Consider the following 18095-nt stretch of genomic DNA (forward strand, 5'->3'; position numbering starts at 1 on the left):
CAATTGAGATACTAATTCATTACATAAAATAAGAAGGATATTGATCGAATCTATCCTTACATTACTGTGGTCGAACTATTTATTTTATGTAGAGCATTCAGTAATCAACTGTCACTGTCATTTTATAATTGTCATTTCTCTTGGATGGGTGCGCTTGGATGTCGCTATTCGTTTGTAATAATTTTATGATTACTTCTGAATATTTTTTAACAATTTTTGTAAGTTGTATCCATCTCTTTTTTACGTGATTGTGCAAAAAGTGCTCATAGTGTATTTTGTTTTAAAAATGCTATCCAATGCATCCTTGCACTGAATATGGCTGAGGAAAGACTTGTAGTTCTAAACCGAAGTGACAACTTAGGTTTCGGATTTTCTTTGCTGAGTGAAGCCGGTTCGCCTCACATAATTTACAAAATTGAAGAAAATTCTCCAGCAGCACGCAGTGGCGAGGTAAGAATCTATATCATTACTAAGAAATACAACTTTTTTATATCGATAATGTTTTGTTATTTTTTAGATTTTTTTATTAGACTATACCGCAGTATATAAAATAAAGCCAAATATTTAATTTTATATGACATCAATAGGAGTGAACAGTATTGTAATGTAATACTCAAAGAAGACATTATTATTAATGCATGCTACCTCTTGTCTGGGATTTTATTAGCAGCAGGTCTTCATAAAACTCAATATTACTCCATCATAGATGACTCCCATTTAATTGTGGCATCATTAAATGTTATGTTTAAAAATAGGTTTACAAATAATATTTATACCTCAACACAACTTACATAGCTATTATATGTCCCAAATTATTAAAACACAATAGTAATAAGAGTATTTAAGTTCTCATGAAGGAAATTAAAAATTTCATTATTTTCTAACATTTGTCTGTAAGTCATGTGTCAATTGCAAAATATAACCATTTTTTATTTTTAGTAGTTACAAATAAAAGCCATAAACATGAATTGAATTGAATTTTTAGTCGTTAGACTTATCAGTAATGAGATGAACAGAGGTGTAAATTCTTTTAATTCTAAAACACTAAAAGCCTTTTATGAAATGCAGTATTAGACTATTCATCAATACATTTGATAAAAATTGTAAAATTACATGCAACTAATTGCAACCCAGGATGTAAACAATGAAAATCAATATAAGGTTACACTTTAATTATTAAATAAAACCATGAGTACTTGGTTCAGCTATGACATGACAAATGACAATAAAGACAAGACAAGATTACTCTACTGGTAGCTAATGTGCATACTGAAATTAGGCTTCATAAATTCTTAATCACAAATTGCTAGTTTGCTGTATTTTAAACATCTACTGACATTGCAATTATTTAATGTATTCAGGACTTAATTAAGAATGTACTTGTCCTACCCATTTTGGAAGTTGCTGTTGTTAACCATGAAATGGAAGCTAAAATGTCATATGTGGAGTTGATTTAAATTCAATTATAATCTTGTAATATATATTCATTGCTTCTCCTGTCCACTATAAGATTTATTAAAGGATCCGTAAAGATTTGTGTCAGGCCACATTTAGCAGTGATTTTCTATTGAACAGTGATTGAGTGTGATTAATTATGATGAATAATATAAATCTATATTGGGCATATGTCCAATTTTGTTTTAACCAAGGTGAACTGAAAGGATTGAATTTCAAGGTTTGGTTAATGGAATTTATAATATGCTTGCAAGTTCAAGGATATATTTTTTTAATATATTCAAGGTTTTATTTTAAAAACATAAAAGAAAAGTATATTAAAATTCAGGCTTCCGTGTGAAAGCATTTGATTGGGCAGCATAAAATGTCTTATTAAATGTATCTAAGCACTTAGGTCACACCAAGGCGTCTGGGTGACGCACTAGACGACGTCACTCGAGATAGATATGAATTTACCCAATTATAGTCTATGTCCTATGAAGAGAAGGGCTTTCGAGATACTTTCATACTACTATTTTCACAATTTAACGTAGGATTTTTTGACATTAAAATTTATTTACAAATAAGTGTAAAGAAAAATATAAAGTTGATGCGAATAAAAAAGTGTCATAGAAATTAACAAGTGAATACGGGACATTGTATACAATTTAGCAGTCTAAAAATAATTCGCACTATGACCTCTATATTACTGCCAACATACAAACGCAATTCCTACAAAGGGAAAAAATCAAAGGAAAATTACGCAAAGTATGTAAGACTTAAGTGAATTCTTGTTACTTTAGTCTTGACCCCATAAAAGAAACCTTAACCTTAAACTAAACTTATGCTTATCATTGCAACAAGATTGCTCAGAAAAGCTATTGTGTTTATATATCAAGACATTAAAACTGTGAAAAAGAAGCCTGAAAACCAGTTTAACAAACGAGTGCGAGCGGCGACTTTTTCAGTACTTATTACGTCATTCTGTCCATCTGCCCACTTTAGCCAGAGAAAATTAAAACAACGCTAAGTAGGGCGTAGTATTTTAAGAAAGAAATAAGTTACTGAGAGCTTTTTATTTGTAGACAAAACATGTGACGTCATTGGAACTGCTTTTCCAGTCAAGACAATAGCCTACTTTACGGCTCCGTTTATAATGTAAAAACATCTTACATTTTGCGATATTTTTCAGTACACTTTGAAAAGATTTAATTCGCAATCCATTAATATCAGAGTACGTCTCTCCACACAATTTCGCGACCTATTTAAACAATTTTCTTTTTAATTTCCCTTAATTAGGTAAAGCTTTTTAATTGTTTTAATAAATTCAGGTTGTATACCTTTCCTCTAATGAGTGCAAAATGTTTATTGAAGGGGCAGTGGGTATCTTCAATAGTTATTTCCGTTTTTTTACAAAAAACAGACGCTAATTATAACGTTTTTAACTATGTTTGGTCTCGATGAAATTATTGAAATCAAGCTTGCAAAAAGGGGAAACAATTTGTAAATAACAGGCAGCGTTTTTGCAACTTGTTAAATTGGCGCCTACATCTTACTTGTGAAGGGAAGATACAGCTTAAGGCGTTATCACGCTTGCCTAATATACCCATTCTTTCTTCCCCAAAACATCAAACGTTCTTTATGAAGTTGTGAGGTTGTTATCCGATAAAATCAAGTGACAGTGAAACTAAGCGGTCTGGTGACATGTAGTTCCTGATAAAGCAAAGCCGATAGAAAGGCTTAAAGCCGGTTCAGAACAAAAACACTAACGAGGCCTGTAGTGCCTTATCAGAACAAGAAGCGGCTTAGATCGCTTTCGATTTTCCAATAACTCATTAGTGGCGTCAATCATGCAAGCTATGTAAGCACGTATGTTTTGTAATAAGCTTTTATCGTAATTTAATATAGGTGAATTTACCAAATGGGTTGTGGCAAACTATCTATGGGACTGTTACGTTATTAATAACGTTTTGTAAATTTCTAGAAGCATGCTATACATGGTCTTCACATATAATTATCAAATCAATGTATTACACTTACACTTTTAACATAGTTTTTACAAGTATTGTAAAATTATAGGGAATGACAATTATTATACCTGAGTTACGCAATTTCTAATATCTTTTTATGTTCCATTGATAAACAGTACTTCGAGTGATTAATTATTGAAACGACTATTGTAAATATTCTGAATACGTTAGAACGTAAGTATCTATAAAAATAGCGATGAGAAATAGATTCGCAACTGGATACCTCAAGCAAATGATATGTTTTATAGTATTAATGTAACCGCGTAACGTAATTGTATTACTATAGTTACGGTGCACTTTAGTTTTTTTATAAAAATAAATAAATAAATCAGCGGCGCTACAACCTTTTAGGTCTGGGCCTCAGATTTCTGTATCTGTATCATGATCATTTGTTAATCTAATAGGCAAGTAGGTGATCTGCGTCCTGTGCCTGACGCACGCCGTTCACTGTTTGGGTCTAAGACACGGTTTCCTCACGATGTTTTCCTTCACCGTTCGAATGTTAAATGCGCACATAGAAAGAAAGTCCATTGGTGCACAGCCGAGGATAGAACCTACGACCTCAGGGATGAGAGTCGCACGCTGAAACTACTAGGCCAACACTGCTGTATAGTTTTAGTTTTTATAAAGTAATTTTAATTTGTTTAAACATCTATCCTTTTTTCGATGTCAACAATGTTTTTCTACTAGAATTTGGGAGTAGTAGGATTGGTCAGGACGTGTCAAACTTGTCGTGCTGGTTTAGAAATAGAATTTATAAGCACCCTAAGTGAAGTATTACATTATTGATTAAATAAGTCTAGTCTAGTACTCCTTGCATGGTTACATAACACTATATTGTCCGTTAAAAACCCGCGGGACACGAGTAGTATGTAGGGCTTTTGTTTGCCTCTCACGCTTTTGATCTCATAAAATATTCACCGGCCATACTCGGCAAACGGACCTCACATTGTACGATTGCGTACACTAAGGAAAGGTCAAGTTGGCCTTTGATATTCGCAGGATTTGAGAATATATTAAGTTAATATTGTCTTTAGCGCGAGTGTCATACATAATCGAATATACACTGTAATTAAGAATTGTTTCACATTTTATAATTATTGTAAATTGTTTTGTCCCGTGATTTACAGATGTGCAGTATTATATTATATATATAGTATAATATATATATAATATACATATATATATAATATATATATATAGTAATATATATATACATAGTATAATATTCTTCAATTATTTTGAGCCTGCGAAATGGTTTTATACGGTGAAGTCTTATTTCTTAAATATATTTATTGGTAATCTTTAAACAAGCTAAGTTGGGCACCTATTAAAAAGTTATAAGTGTATCGGAACAAATAAATGTTAATGTGTCAAAATACAATGCTGGTTTCCGGTTTCAAATAAAATATCACTGCTATATTCATCAATGAACATAGGTTAGGTTAGGTAGAATTTGCAATACATAATGTCATCGACACATATATACGCAATATATCTTACAACTAGTTTTATATACAAGCTACATAAAAATAAAAATCTCATATTTATCTATTATATTAAAAACACTGGGTATTAAAAGCTTTAGGGTTATTAAAAAAATTCGCGAGTTTTTTAATATTAACTGTTTAATATTTTCCCTGGCTGTGAGGGAAATTTTCTTTCTCCTCGATGTACGGTATAAATTTTTTATTCACTTACGTATACAGCCTTCACACTTGTAATATCGATAAACCCATCGTGTGCACAACGGAAATTGAATTTACTACTCGATGGTTTCCTCTAGTCTATTCCCGTAGGAAGTTGGATTTTAATGAGGGATATTTATAGGACAAATATTAATAGCGCTAAATAGCAATCGTGTGACACAAACGTCGAAAAATTTCGTCATTTAAATTAAGAATTGAAGTTACATGTTTCAGGGTCATTCTAACTTTGTTATGATTTTTTCCTTACCTTTTGGTACCTTTAAGTTTGGTGCCAAAACAAGACAATAAGATCTAAACAATGCGTTGAGAAAAATCAGAGAAAAAGAAATAGGAATGGAAAAATATGGAAGATGCTTTTACCCTAAAAGGGGGTACAATAATACTAAATCACTAAAACAAACTAACTTAATTTTTTACAACTTATTATATAAAAATATATTAAGTAATGTTAACTTACCAACTTTTGTATGGATTCAATAATAAAGCTCTAATAATAATAATAATAAGTTGGGGGCTATAAAAAAAATGTTATTAAGTAATAATTGTACGTAGATCTTGTATAAATTAATGAATATAAATATCAGCACATGATTTGAAAGACTGATCTTTTATAACTTACCATTCCTATATATTTTCAGTTTTGAGTAAATCAGTTCAACGCTTTAAGCGTAAATGTCACGTTGAAATTAGCCCTGTATGCTATGTGAGTCAATGATAAATACTATGTTTTATTTATTACGAGCGGACAGGTATAAATTGGTCCCTTAAGCGGCTGATTTAATTAAAAACTGCCCCTATAGCAAAAGCAATAGTACGGCTTCCAATCTAATACGCCCAGCGCTTTGGCTTAATAACATTATTTACATCACAATATTTACTTTATTGAGGGATAAACATTACCACGCCTTGTATGTTGTGTATTTTTATCGCTTCATCATTATTTTTCATACCATATGATTTTTTATAAACATAAAAAAGATCTATAAATATAAAACAACGTTTTAGGTCACAGATTTCTATATCTGTTTCGTGATATTTTTTTTTTCTAATAGGCAAGTAGGTGATCAGCCTCCTGTGATCAGATCAGATCACATGTCTGGCACAAGCTAATTTTTTGGGTCTAAGACATGCCGGTTACCTCACGATGTTTTCATTTCTTCCTTCACTGTACGAGAGACGGAAAGTCATAGAAAGCCTATTGGTGCACAGCTGGGGATCGAACCTACGACCTTAGGAGTGAGAGTCGTACGCTGAGGCCACTAAGTAATATACCGGGTGGAGTTTTTAATTGGAGGAAAAATACTCTTAACAAATTACACTTAAACCATTCCTTTATTTAAAAAAAAACTGCAGTCAAACAATTTTGAATCGATGCAAATATATAAAAAGAACACTCAAATCTTTGTGGCATCAATTGATAGTCACACAAAGAGTTAAAGTAAATAGGCGATTCTCGGGTCTTTCTTAATAAAAAACTTATCTATGAATGCAATTCGTCTTTTCCATTGTGTAAATAATTTTCCCTCGAGGTGGCATTTAAAAATTCGACCCGGTATTTTGTGGTTTTTACACATTTAAAGAAAAAACTTTTTAACCGGATTAAAGTTATGTATTATTATTATTATTTATTTTTCTTTAAATGTGTAAAGGTTATGTCAATCAAAGACAATACTATTATTTACACATATGCAAAGGTCCAATCATTATTGTTATAAATCACTGATTGTTGACGCGCCTAATAAGTACTTTCTAAAAATGTATGTATACGTATTTGTAGACGACGGAAAAGAGCACAATATTTTTTAAATGTTGAACGAGCTTAGTTTATTCTTCAAAGTTCTTAAAGAAGGAGGCAGCCCACACCGATTTCAAAGGCTCTCGTATCTCTTAGAAGTTTGTAAACCTAATTATAATTTTAAAAGTTAGAATATTTTTCAAAAGCAATGCACTTCAAGTGAACGTGGGAGGACGTACGCAATAAAATAGAAATGCCTGATACCTGAAAGCGTAGGCAAAGCTCGCACCGGTGGGCGTCGTGGAGCGTTTGATGTTTACGATTTACGATTATCCGTTGGGACGTATGACTATACTAATTGTTCGTTAACCTACATCTATCAATCGACCTTAGCGATATTTATGCTGTAGACTTTCTGTGAAGGTAGAGTTAGAGTTGTTAGCCGCGTTGGCTGAAAAGTACTATACAGTCAAAACCGTTTACGACGACATCGTTTAGAACAACATACCGTATATATTGACCAAAATCAAAGGTCCCGGCAGTGTAATGCTATTGTTAGTTTTTTTTGTTGAAAATTAACCCTACTGAATAATAAAAAATACAATGTGTTTATTATGGAATATAAGACCTGTAGTATTCCATATCATTAAATTTGAATCTGTAGACAATAGACATCCCTACTCATCGGCAAAGAAGACAGAGGGTGTAGACCGAGAGAAAAACCGGCGTAAAAACTCTCGGTACTCTTTTAAAATAGCAAATCATCATACAAAATGATTATGTCAAACAACACTTTTTTTAAAACGAATATCGCAAATTAATTAGAGGTAGCCTGTCTAACACTATTCCCAGGCCCTTTTATCAACCAGATAATCGTTAACTTTATAGTACCTCATCCTTTGTACACAGCCTTTCTTTAATACATTTCTTAAATTTATTAAAAAGCAGAGATAAAAGAGCCTTTGGGATTTTATTAAAGAAAGTATCCCTTTTCCCAAAAAAGAATGACTAACTTTAGATAGTCTAGTACGGGGAAATTGCAGCCTGAGTTTGTTCCGAGTATTAACATTATGCGTATGTTCTATTCTACTAAACTTATCACTATTTTTGTATACATACATAATATTTTCATAAATATATTGCGAGGGAAAGGTAAGTATATTAATTTCCTTGAATTTATCTCTCTGAGATTCCCTACATTTTAAATTATAGATTGCCCTCTTCTGCAAGATAGTTCGACTCGTTCAATAGTTTCGACATCAGCAGCATGACCCTATAATAATAAGCCATAAGTCATTAAGCTGTGAAAGTAACTAAAATAAGTCTAGCTGTATCGACATCAGTTAGAGAGCGAATCTTTTGAACCGCGAAACATATGTGTATAACTGATCTCAACAGCCATGGTTGAACCTTTTCACTCGTTAGCTTATAGGGTCAAACTTGTAAAGCACTTAGCCAACCTAGTTTCGGAATGTATTCTACTGCAGTCATGTAATCGATACACTGATTCAACTCCCTTTGTCAGTCGTGTTTTGATGCATGTTTTTTACGTGTACCTAGCGATCAAATATATTCTGATCGAGCCATCTTGGCATGCTTATTGCCAGCTTAGGTTGAATGAAATATTTACGCAGTTACTGTTAATTGAACATATTGCTTTATTATTGACACAGACATCCAGTACTGTTAGAATGCTTTAATGATTTGGAGGGCAACGGACGGCCTTATCGATTGCAAGCGTTTTCAGGCAAACACTGCAAAGAAAAATAAAATATAGTTATAATAACAATAATAATTTATTTGCATATTTTATGGTGGTACAATCTAAAGTTCGCATATTCTGCCACACATAATGGCGTGCAAATTTGTTTTAAAAGGAAGATAGAAGTTACATTATGAGTCGTATCATTATAGACAATTCTAATAATATTTGTAGTGATAAAATATCATATTATTAAAATATTGCATTATCAAATAATTTTAACTATAATGTTCAACGCAAATAATCATTAATAGAATTATAATTTGTTTTCCGAAAGTAGAACATTAAATCGATTTAAACTTTAGTAGGAAGATATTTTTTATGTTTTTGGTAAATAATTATAAACACAAGTAGTAAACATAGAAAAATCTATGACAATTTTTTGGGTTTAATGATGAATGCATCGGTCGTCCCGAAATCTCGACCTCGATTTAATCCTAAAATCTGACAAATAGTAGCATAAATGTGTCTCCTCCATGGTATTAAGCAAAACATGGCATTTAAAGAGTTGTAATTAAAATAATGATTTCTATAAAGAATTTATTTATTACATGAGCTTGTTACTTTACGTCAAATTTTACACACATTGAGATAACCAACGATGTTCAAACGTCAAAGATGACAATTAAAACCACGAACAGAGCACTTTTGGCGTATGATTTCGTAGATTCCAAATAAATATAGTCTATGAATTTGATAAAAGAGCATAAAAACTGTGCTAAATTTGCTACTGAAAACACTGAAGTTATTCGAATTATTCCCAATTAATTTTTTTAATCAACGTAAATGTTGACATAGTTTTACACGTACATATTATGGTAAATACATTCACATGTTATATGTATCGCGTGTGTTTTCAGCTATTATTAATTCATAAATACCGAGATATTTAATAATTCTCATATAAATTTCGCCTGCATAGACAGATATGCATTAATTTTTCATTCATTTGCATAGCAACTGACAGTTCTGAAACTTGTCTGCATAATTCTCTAGTAGTGTCTAAATCTTAATATCGTGAGCTGACGAATTAATAACTTAAAATACGATAGAGAAAAGGTGAGAGAGAACAGCAGCAAATAAAGTACTATTTCGTCTCTTTCTCTCAAATCGTGTTTATGCTGTGTTGAAAAGAGACAGATGATGGTCTAAAAATCAGCAAAATTTTCCAAATTCCTTCTGCAAAAACCAACATAGGAGTTCAGGCAACTCTCTTTCGAATTCCTCGCGATTTTAACGGATTAAACAGTACTTATCTGGAGCTGGATATATTCGGTAGTGGGCTGATCGGTTTTAAAGAAGGCATTGTTAAGTACCTATCTACAACCTAACACACTGTTTTTCTGGTAATTTATTTTTCTGCTTAACAACAATGACTGGTATTTTTATTTTATCTTGTAGAATTTATGTTTACCTAAATTAACATACATATAAGATAATAGAGTTTGTAATATATACCGTAGATTTAGTACTATGTTATGATGTGGTGAAGTTTAATAAATATATGAGTACTTTAGTAACAAACGGTGCAATGACACTGATATGATTTTAATAAATAATCATATTTTGAAATAAAACATAGTTTAATTCACGACTAATTATAGGACAACCAAATATTTATTTATTTATTTATTTATTTATTTATTTAATAACAGCACAATGGCCAAACTTAGACTAAAAAACACAATAAACAATACAATAAAATACAATTAAGATTAACAACGCATTACCCCCTTATCCCCTCCAGGTACACTCTGAAAGCACAGTATACCACCCCCATAAGCTTCCCAAACAGGTCGCTCTCCGGTGAAGAGTCGAGAAACCCATTAAGCAGTGAGAGTAGCCGGGGAATGGGCGCTTGTTGTCGCTGGACAGTGCGAGCCGAACGCACAGCGAAAAGGTTATGTTTCCGGCAGCGGTAATATTTGTCCGGGACGTATAGCCTCATGATCTCTTCCAGCAAGTATGCGCTTTCCGTTTCATTCTTAATTACACTCAAACCAAACCTGACCACCGAGAAATCCCTACGAAGCTCTAATGAATTATACCCTAACACCCCCATCAAGAACTTTGTAGGGTAGAGGTAAGGAAAGAAATTGTATCTTCTTTTATACAGATTTCTCAGGAACTTCTTTTGAACTCGTTCAATCATATCCCCATAATACCTTTCATAAGGGGACCATATGACGCAGCTGGTTTCGAGAATTGGCCTTACTAATGATGAATATAGCACCCTAGTGGCAGTGTCCGTCAGACCAACCGAATTTCGCAGGACAAACCCTAATCTCCTAAAAGCAGCATCCGTAATCGTCCGAATATGCTCCGCAAATGAAAGATCGGGCACGAAAAGGACACCCAAGTCGCGGACTCTGTCTACGCGCCTAATAACTTTCGATCCTATGCTATAGTCGCAGAGTATTTTATTCGGAGAGGCACTAAAGGTCATCACTTCACATTTGTCATAGTTGAATTGGAGTTTATTTAATTCACTCCAATGCAGCAGTTCATCCAAATCAAGTTGCATACACAGACGATCATTGTCAGTCTCAATTATTTTAAAGACCTTAACGTCGTCAGCAAATAATAGTATTTTGGAATATTTGATAACGCTTGGAAGGTCGTTAATCATTATTAAAAATAGCAACGGTCCCAGGTTTGAACCCTGGCTAATACCAGAAATTGTTGGATAAGGCTGCGAAATATATTGTCCATATTTAACATATTGGTTACGATTTGATAGGTAACTAGAAAAAAACTTAAGCAGAACAGGTCCACACCCAATTGCGGCCAGCTTTTGGAGAAGAATGTCGTTGTCTACTCGATCAAACGCTTTGTGGAAATCCAAATACACTACATCCACCTGACACCGCCTATCAATTTCACGCGATACCATGTCAGCCAAAGTCAATAGATTAGTATTAACTGATCTGCGTGGAAGAAAGGCGTGCTGGCAAGGAGTGATGTGGGGAATGCATTTAGGCAACATTAATGAGTGTAAGGACATTTCAAACACCTTCGCCAGCGTACACAGAATCGCGATAGGCCTGTAGTTTTCAGCTCTGCTTCTACAATCAGCTTTAGGAACTGGGGTCACGCGGGATGTCTTCCATAACGTTGGGTAGACCCCTGAATATAAAATAATATTGAAAATATGCGATATAGGCAATATTAAATATTCTGCCAGTCCTTTAATTATATAAGCCGGAATCATATCTGGACCCGGAGGTGTATTAGATTTTAGTTTATTTACACTACGCATAATAACTTCTGTTTCGAAATTTCTGATATCAAAATGATTAGAGTATGCTTTTGGATTATGATTGGCAGTTTCTGGAATTAGTTTCGGGTGATCTGCCAGAAATACCGATTTAAAGTGACTAGCAAATGCCTCTGCCGCGTCACAACCATAATATTCAACATCATTATAAGAAATTGCAGACTCTTTAGCTTTTGGGTTTCTAAGAGAACGAATATATTGCCAAAATTGCGTAGGTTTATTAACCAAATTTAATGAGATGGTATGTAAATAGTTAATGTTAGCTTTGCGAATGTCGTTCTTAATGATTGACCTAAGACGTTTAAATTCTAAACACGCGTTATTATCATTAAGAAATTTCCACTGCCAATGGAGCTGCGCTTTAGTTCTTAATTTAGCGATGATTTCATTATTAAAATATACAGGGTAGACCCTTTGTTTAGTTAACTTTCGAATTTTTCTAGGAAAACATTGATCAAAAGAGCTATATAGAATGCTATTAAAATGTTCCACCGCTTCGTCGACATCATCAATAGCAAGTAATTCTCTCCAATTCAATCCAATTCTCTCTTTGTTTATGTTTTGATTGGAAAGACTTAAATCTTTTCTAAATAGCTTAAGTAACTCGTAAAGAACGATTCTCAGGTAACTCAGTAGATAAGCTAATATTTTTTTCCGTTAAGTAGGTATGTATAATATCATTATAGTCTATTTTATATTTAGACCTAAGTTGTGAAGAAACAAAATATATAGTTTTCTTTTCTCTATTGAAATAGTATTATTGTACAATCTGTGACTGAAAACTTATTGTCGCCAGCAATTCGCGACCGCGTTGGTGACTTCGTAATGATGGAGTGCTTTTAAAGAAAGTTTTTCAACGAAAGAACGTTGTGGCCTTTGTAATAGCCTCGCTGTATTTACTCTCAAGAGGCGCACTATTGTTATAGCAAATTGTTATGATTTATGACGAGTTTCGTATCAATTTAGCGGTGTGAACTGAATAACAATTGTTGGGCTCCAATTATAAAACGCTTTATATAATCTATGGTGTATATTGTACAACTTACGTAATGTTACGTGTGTGTAAATGTATAAAGTTTTTTTCACAAGAATTCCTTTTTTTTTCTTCTTTTTTTTTATGTAATAGGAGGCAAACGGGCAGGCTCACCTGATGTTAAGTGATTCCTTGAATATATGGAATAATAAAACGTGATTTTTGACGGATTAAATTGTATACCACTGGCGACAGTTTTATACGCACAACAGTTTGTCATTTTTTGTTACTGTGACTAAATTATGATTTCATATATATCCCCGATCTCAAGGTCTTATCTAGTACAGGATTAATTAAATATTCAATTAGGTTTAGCGGTAAAATCTTGAAAGTGTAGCCAATTAAATTTCTTGTTATACAAATTATTAACTATTTTATTTTGTTCATTATATCACTGACTTGTGGAATGGTTCTTAATATGGCCACATAAAATTTCATTTCTTCAAAATATTTTTGGACAATTTTTGTCGTATTATGACCAATAAAAAAAAATTTTTTTTTAACGTCCAATATAGCTACGTGAAAGTTCGAAGTTGTAAAGTTTTAGAAGAATAAACCTAATAATCACTTTCTTGCTTATAAAGTTATTATTGAAACGGACGCAAATTGTCTGATTTATTCATAAAAATCCACCAAAAATCGCTCTATTTTAAATACCTTCCGAAATTTAAAATTAAACTTATGAACACGCGCATTAATTACATTGCTATAGCGGTAAACGACAGCTTTAAAGAAGATTCCTTAGTTTTTGAATTTGTTTAAGAATTTGTTAGACATTAAAATGCACGCCAAATAGCAAAAACATCCCCGTGAAATCGATAATCGAATTAAGTTCCCTTCGTAAATAAATTAGGAAGTGACATCGGTGCTCGTCAAAGCCACGGTCAGGGCTACCGATCGACGATCAGCCAACCTAATACCAATTTCCTGTGCCCTTTCGCCTTTTGATTCAACTAGCGTCCCTACCTGGCTTCATACAACTCAATCAATCTTTTTGAAAGTAGAATAAATAATATTTGAAGGAAATGTATGAGTGTAAGGTAGACCCTAGTGTTTATGGCCTACATAAGCTGTTTTTGACTGGATTCATCATATTGATTTTTTCAAGGTCAAATTTCCCTGAAGCATATCTTCATAGTAAAACAAATGAATGTGTTTTCATATATAAACCTATGAGCGTAAGCAAGATACACATTTTTTACGTACATTTATCTCGTTAGCGGGAACGTTTGATAACAATTAGTACGCAGCGGACGAGTCTCGGCTCAGTCGTGGTGCACGCGTACGTATATGTGCACGTATAAGCGCGAAAAAGTGGATAAGCAGTTAGCACTATATTTAACTAACTAGTTTTTAACAAAACCAGTTGTGTGGATACGGAGGATGTTACGATAATTTAAGTTTTGTGTGTTCATGTGCGATTAAAGGTTAGTTTTGAAATAGGTTAACTTTGATTAAATGGGTGTGTTGAACTTTTTTCTCTCGTAATTGTGTTATGAATGGCCATTCTCTCGCTATTCATAACGTTTTATCTCATTATTTTCCTTTAATTGCATGAATATTATAAAACGTGTTTTATTTTTTGACGCATCAAATTACGCCCTTTTCACTGGCGACAGATTTAGACTTGATCCTTATTTTTTATTGTGTCTAAATTATGATTTGAGTCAATATATCCTCGTTCTTATAGTACAGGATTAATTAGGTTTAGCGGTAAAATCTTGCAAGTGTAGTATTTAATTTCGAGTTATACCAATTAACAACTATAGATTTTTTTTATTTATATCACAGATTAGAATGCTTCTTAATTATACAATTTCATTCCATCAAAATTATGGATATTCTTAAATTTAACTGTTACCCTTATTTAATATACATATTTATATAAATTATGCGTCACGTTGTTTGTCCGCTATGGATTCCTAAACTACTTAACCGATTTCAATCAAATTTGCACACCGTGTGCAGTTTGATAACTTACACGATAGGATAGCTTACATGTATATATAATTCTACTGTACGTGTGTATGTCACTGAACTCCTCTAAAACGGCTGGACCGATTTGAATGATTTTTTTGTATGCATTTGGGTGGCGCCCTGGATGGTTTAGATTCAAAAATCAGCCCGGCAGATGGCGCTGAAGTCGGTACTTTCATACTTTGTTTAATATCCTAAACGCTTGAAATATCATGCAGGACAACGTCTGTCGGGTCCGCTAGTTTAATATAAAAATATTGTCCTAATACTCTTTCCAACAAATTAAGTATAAAACGTTTTAATTTTTTACGTCCAATATATGCTTAGCTTTAGCTTGTGCATATGATAAGATCATTAGATAGGTATGTTGTCACATAATTTATGTAATATATACGTGTGTTTATAATCTGTGGATAGTGATTACGACAGCTATAGCAGTGCTAAATGTTTCCTAGTATATATAAATGAGAATGTTTTTTTTTCATTCCGTCATTAACATTCATATAGGTACATATAGTGTAATGTATCTTACTTAATAAGGAAATATTAATTGATATTTTCAATTTTAATACTTTAAGTGTACACAATTGTATTGCGTAAAACGATTTTATGAATTAATTTAATTTTACTGTATTTATTGTATCGATATTTGGTCAAGTCGAGCTAGACTAACATACCTAGTGTGTCTAAAATCTATGATTTTATTTTGTATGAAATAAAGCCTTGTCAAAGAAATTATTAATGCTAATATGAATGCGTCAAGATTATATATTAAGATCAAACATAAACTGTCTCATTACAAACGTGTATTAAATGTAATGCCGTGTTACCATAGTTACCATTTTTATATATAATAAAAAAACAGTGGCTCCACAACCTTTTTTTAGGTCTCAGATTTCTGTATTTGTTTCATGATCATTTTTAAATCTAATAGGCAAGTGCATGTCAAACGCCGTCCTCTTTTTGGGTCTAAGGCAAGCCCGGTTTCCTCACGATGTTTTCCTTCACCGTTCTAACAACTTTTAAAGGCGCATATAGAAAGAAAATCCATTGGTACACAGCCGAGGTTCGAACCTACGAGATTAGGGATGAGAGTCGCGCGCTGAAGCCACTAGGCCAACACTGCTCTATTTTTATATATAAATTAGGAAAAAATAACGACACTTTAATCCAAGTTTTATTAAACACCGATAAAAAGAAAACTAATTTAAACACGTGTTCGTCTGGAACGCATATTAACGCATATACGAAATGAATATAATTATTTAAAAATTGTATGACATGCAACAATAACAATAAAATGGATGTAGCTAATAAAGTGTGTTCAATTACAGGTAGAGACAGGAGATGTATTGCTCAAGGTGAATGGGACTGATGTGAACCGGTTCACGACAAGGGAAGGTAGGAATCCACCATTTATCACGCGCATGGCACTTTCCGAAAACCGCAAACCGCTACTGCCAAAATTGTATTAAAAAGTGGTCATGGTAATTGATGGACTGTGGTTGCTAAAATTTATCGTCTTTCTATAGTTTCTGGTTCGTTTTGTGCGTAAATAAAGACCAGAGAGTATTATTAGGGCATGTTTTGTTGTGTGCTTGCAAGAATGATGCATATCGAAATATTCATTCTATAAGACTTTCTGTGTTTTTAAAAATAGAAATGTTTACAAATGATATTGTTAGGAGAGCAAATTTTACTAAACGTAATTTTATCTATATAAATAAAAATGAATCGCAAAATATGTTGCTAAGCTCACAACTTGAAGACAGATAGAGCAATTCCATTAATTTTTATAATTATTCCTTAAACTCTAAAGGTTTTTATGGAGAGAAAAATTGGAAATATAAAAATATTGAAAATTGTGTTAGTACTTGGGTTTTTATTTCGGTAAAGCGAATAGTCCCCATGTGGTAACATAGCAAAATGTTTCATATGTTGGTATGTAGCTACTAAAAAGGTAGTAAAAAGGTTATTAAAAAAAATTATATTAAGCGAAGCGAAGTTCGCGGGGGCAGCTGGTTAGTAAAAACAAATTTGAGAATTTACGATACCACGGGTTTAAACCGGCTATTCTTTAAAATTACAATCTTTTACATGATGATGCTTTGTATATATACATAGGATCCAACTGAATTTTCGAGAACGATAATTCAGTTTTATTAATTATATTTAATTACAAATTGATGTTTCTTAATTACTACTGTTTGTTGTCGGCTATAAATTTCCTTGTGTTTAAAACCTATTAAGATTTGGTATTTTAAATGCGCCTAATCCGCATCCAGTGATCGCATCAGAAAATAGTATTAGACCGTCAGACCGCTATCTCGCTGTGATTAAACTAATTCAATGATTGCGTTGTACTTATTCATGTCCGCCGTCACGCGATGTAGCAATTCTAATTTCACACTCATTCTGCGTGTACAAGAATAGAAGTTAAAAAAAATGATATTTCAGTACAAACCAAGGTTCCTATAACCAATTAAATGGTTTTAAATAACCAAGGTTGGTTTGGTGCGTTGATTAATGTAGACCCATTTCTGCGCCTAGTACATTGATCATTCGGTTTTTTAAGGAGTAGTGCACACGGGTGGCGTGAGAAGTTAAAACAAAACGCGAAACTATGGCGCATTTCCTTTGATTAAAGGTGAAACGGAATGACGGATCGTGACGTGTGTGTGTAATTGAACCGCTCTATCATTTTGTGTACTTTTATATTATCCAGGAAACATATAAGTTTTGCTAAACAAAGGAAAAGACCGCTAGTTACCGAATAAGCTAAGTGCAGCTTCGATGCTGTCTAATGGTGACACTTCGTGAATTATGATTCTCGCATATCAAATCTAATACGTTTTTGAAGTACGGCACTCAAAATTAAGGCTAAATGTCAACTCTGAAACCTACCCTTGGACTCCAGACTCCCTCGGTACAAATTTCATTAGCAGTCGTGAGTCACATTTATTGCGACGCAATTCATTCGCCAAGTTCAACAACATATAGACTATAAAGACATCGACGTATACAAGTATATTTTGTTACAGTTTTAAAATGTTTACGACTCTCCTCGGATCCCGTCACATTACGGCTGAAAAAGGGTGAGTTATTTGACGGTAGTGTATAAATTGTATCTGTTGAACT

At 33.0% G+C, this 18095-nt stretch overlaps 1 protein-coding gene across 3 annotated transcripts in view; it reads left to right on the forward strand.

Annotated features, from left to right (window-relative positions):
• Positions 1-135: 135 nt before the first annotated feature.
• LOC125048482 (PH and SEC7 domain-containing protein) overlaps positions 136-18095 on the forward strand; it is a 40911-nt gene continuing 22951 nt past the window's right edge. For 2 of the 3 annotated variants that reach the window (XM_047647171.1, XM_047647172.1), the window contains exons 1-3: positions 136-450; positions 16292-16358; positions 17999-18052. In XM_047647171.1, the coding sequence (XP_047503127.1) occupies positions 316-450; positions 16292-16358; positions 17999-18052 (256 nt within the window). In that variant the 5' untranslated portion in view covers positions 136-315. The remainder of the gene's footprint in view (positions 451-16291; positions 16359-17998; positions 18053-18095) is intronic. The other variant, XM_047647174.1, reaches the window with a different exon arrangement.

The sequence above is a fragment of the Pieris napi genome, chromosome 3 (genome assembly GCF_905475465.1).
Source record: "Pieris napi chromosome 3, ilPieNapi1.2, whole genome shotgun sequence".
In the NCBI taxonomy this organism is placed as follows: Eukaryota; Metazoa; Arthropoda; class Insecta; order Lepidoptera; family Pieridae; genus Pieris; species Pieris napi.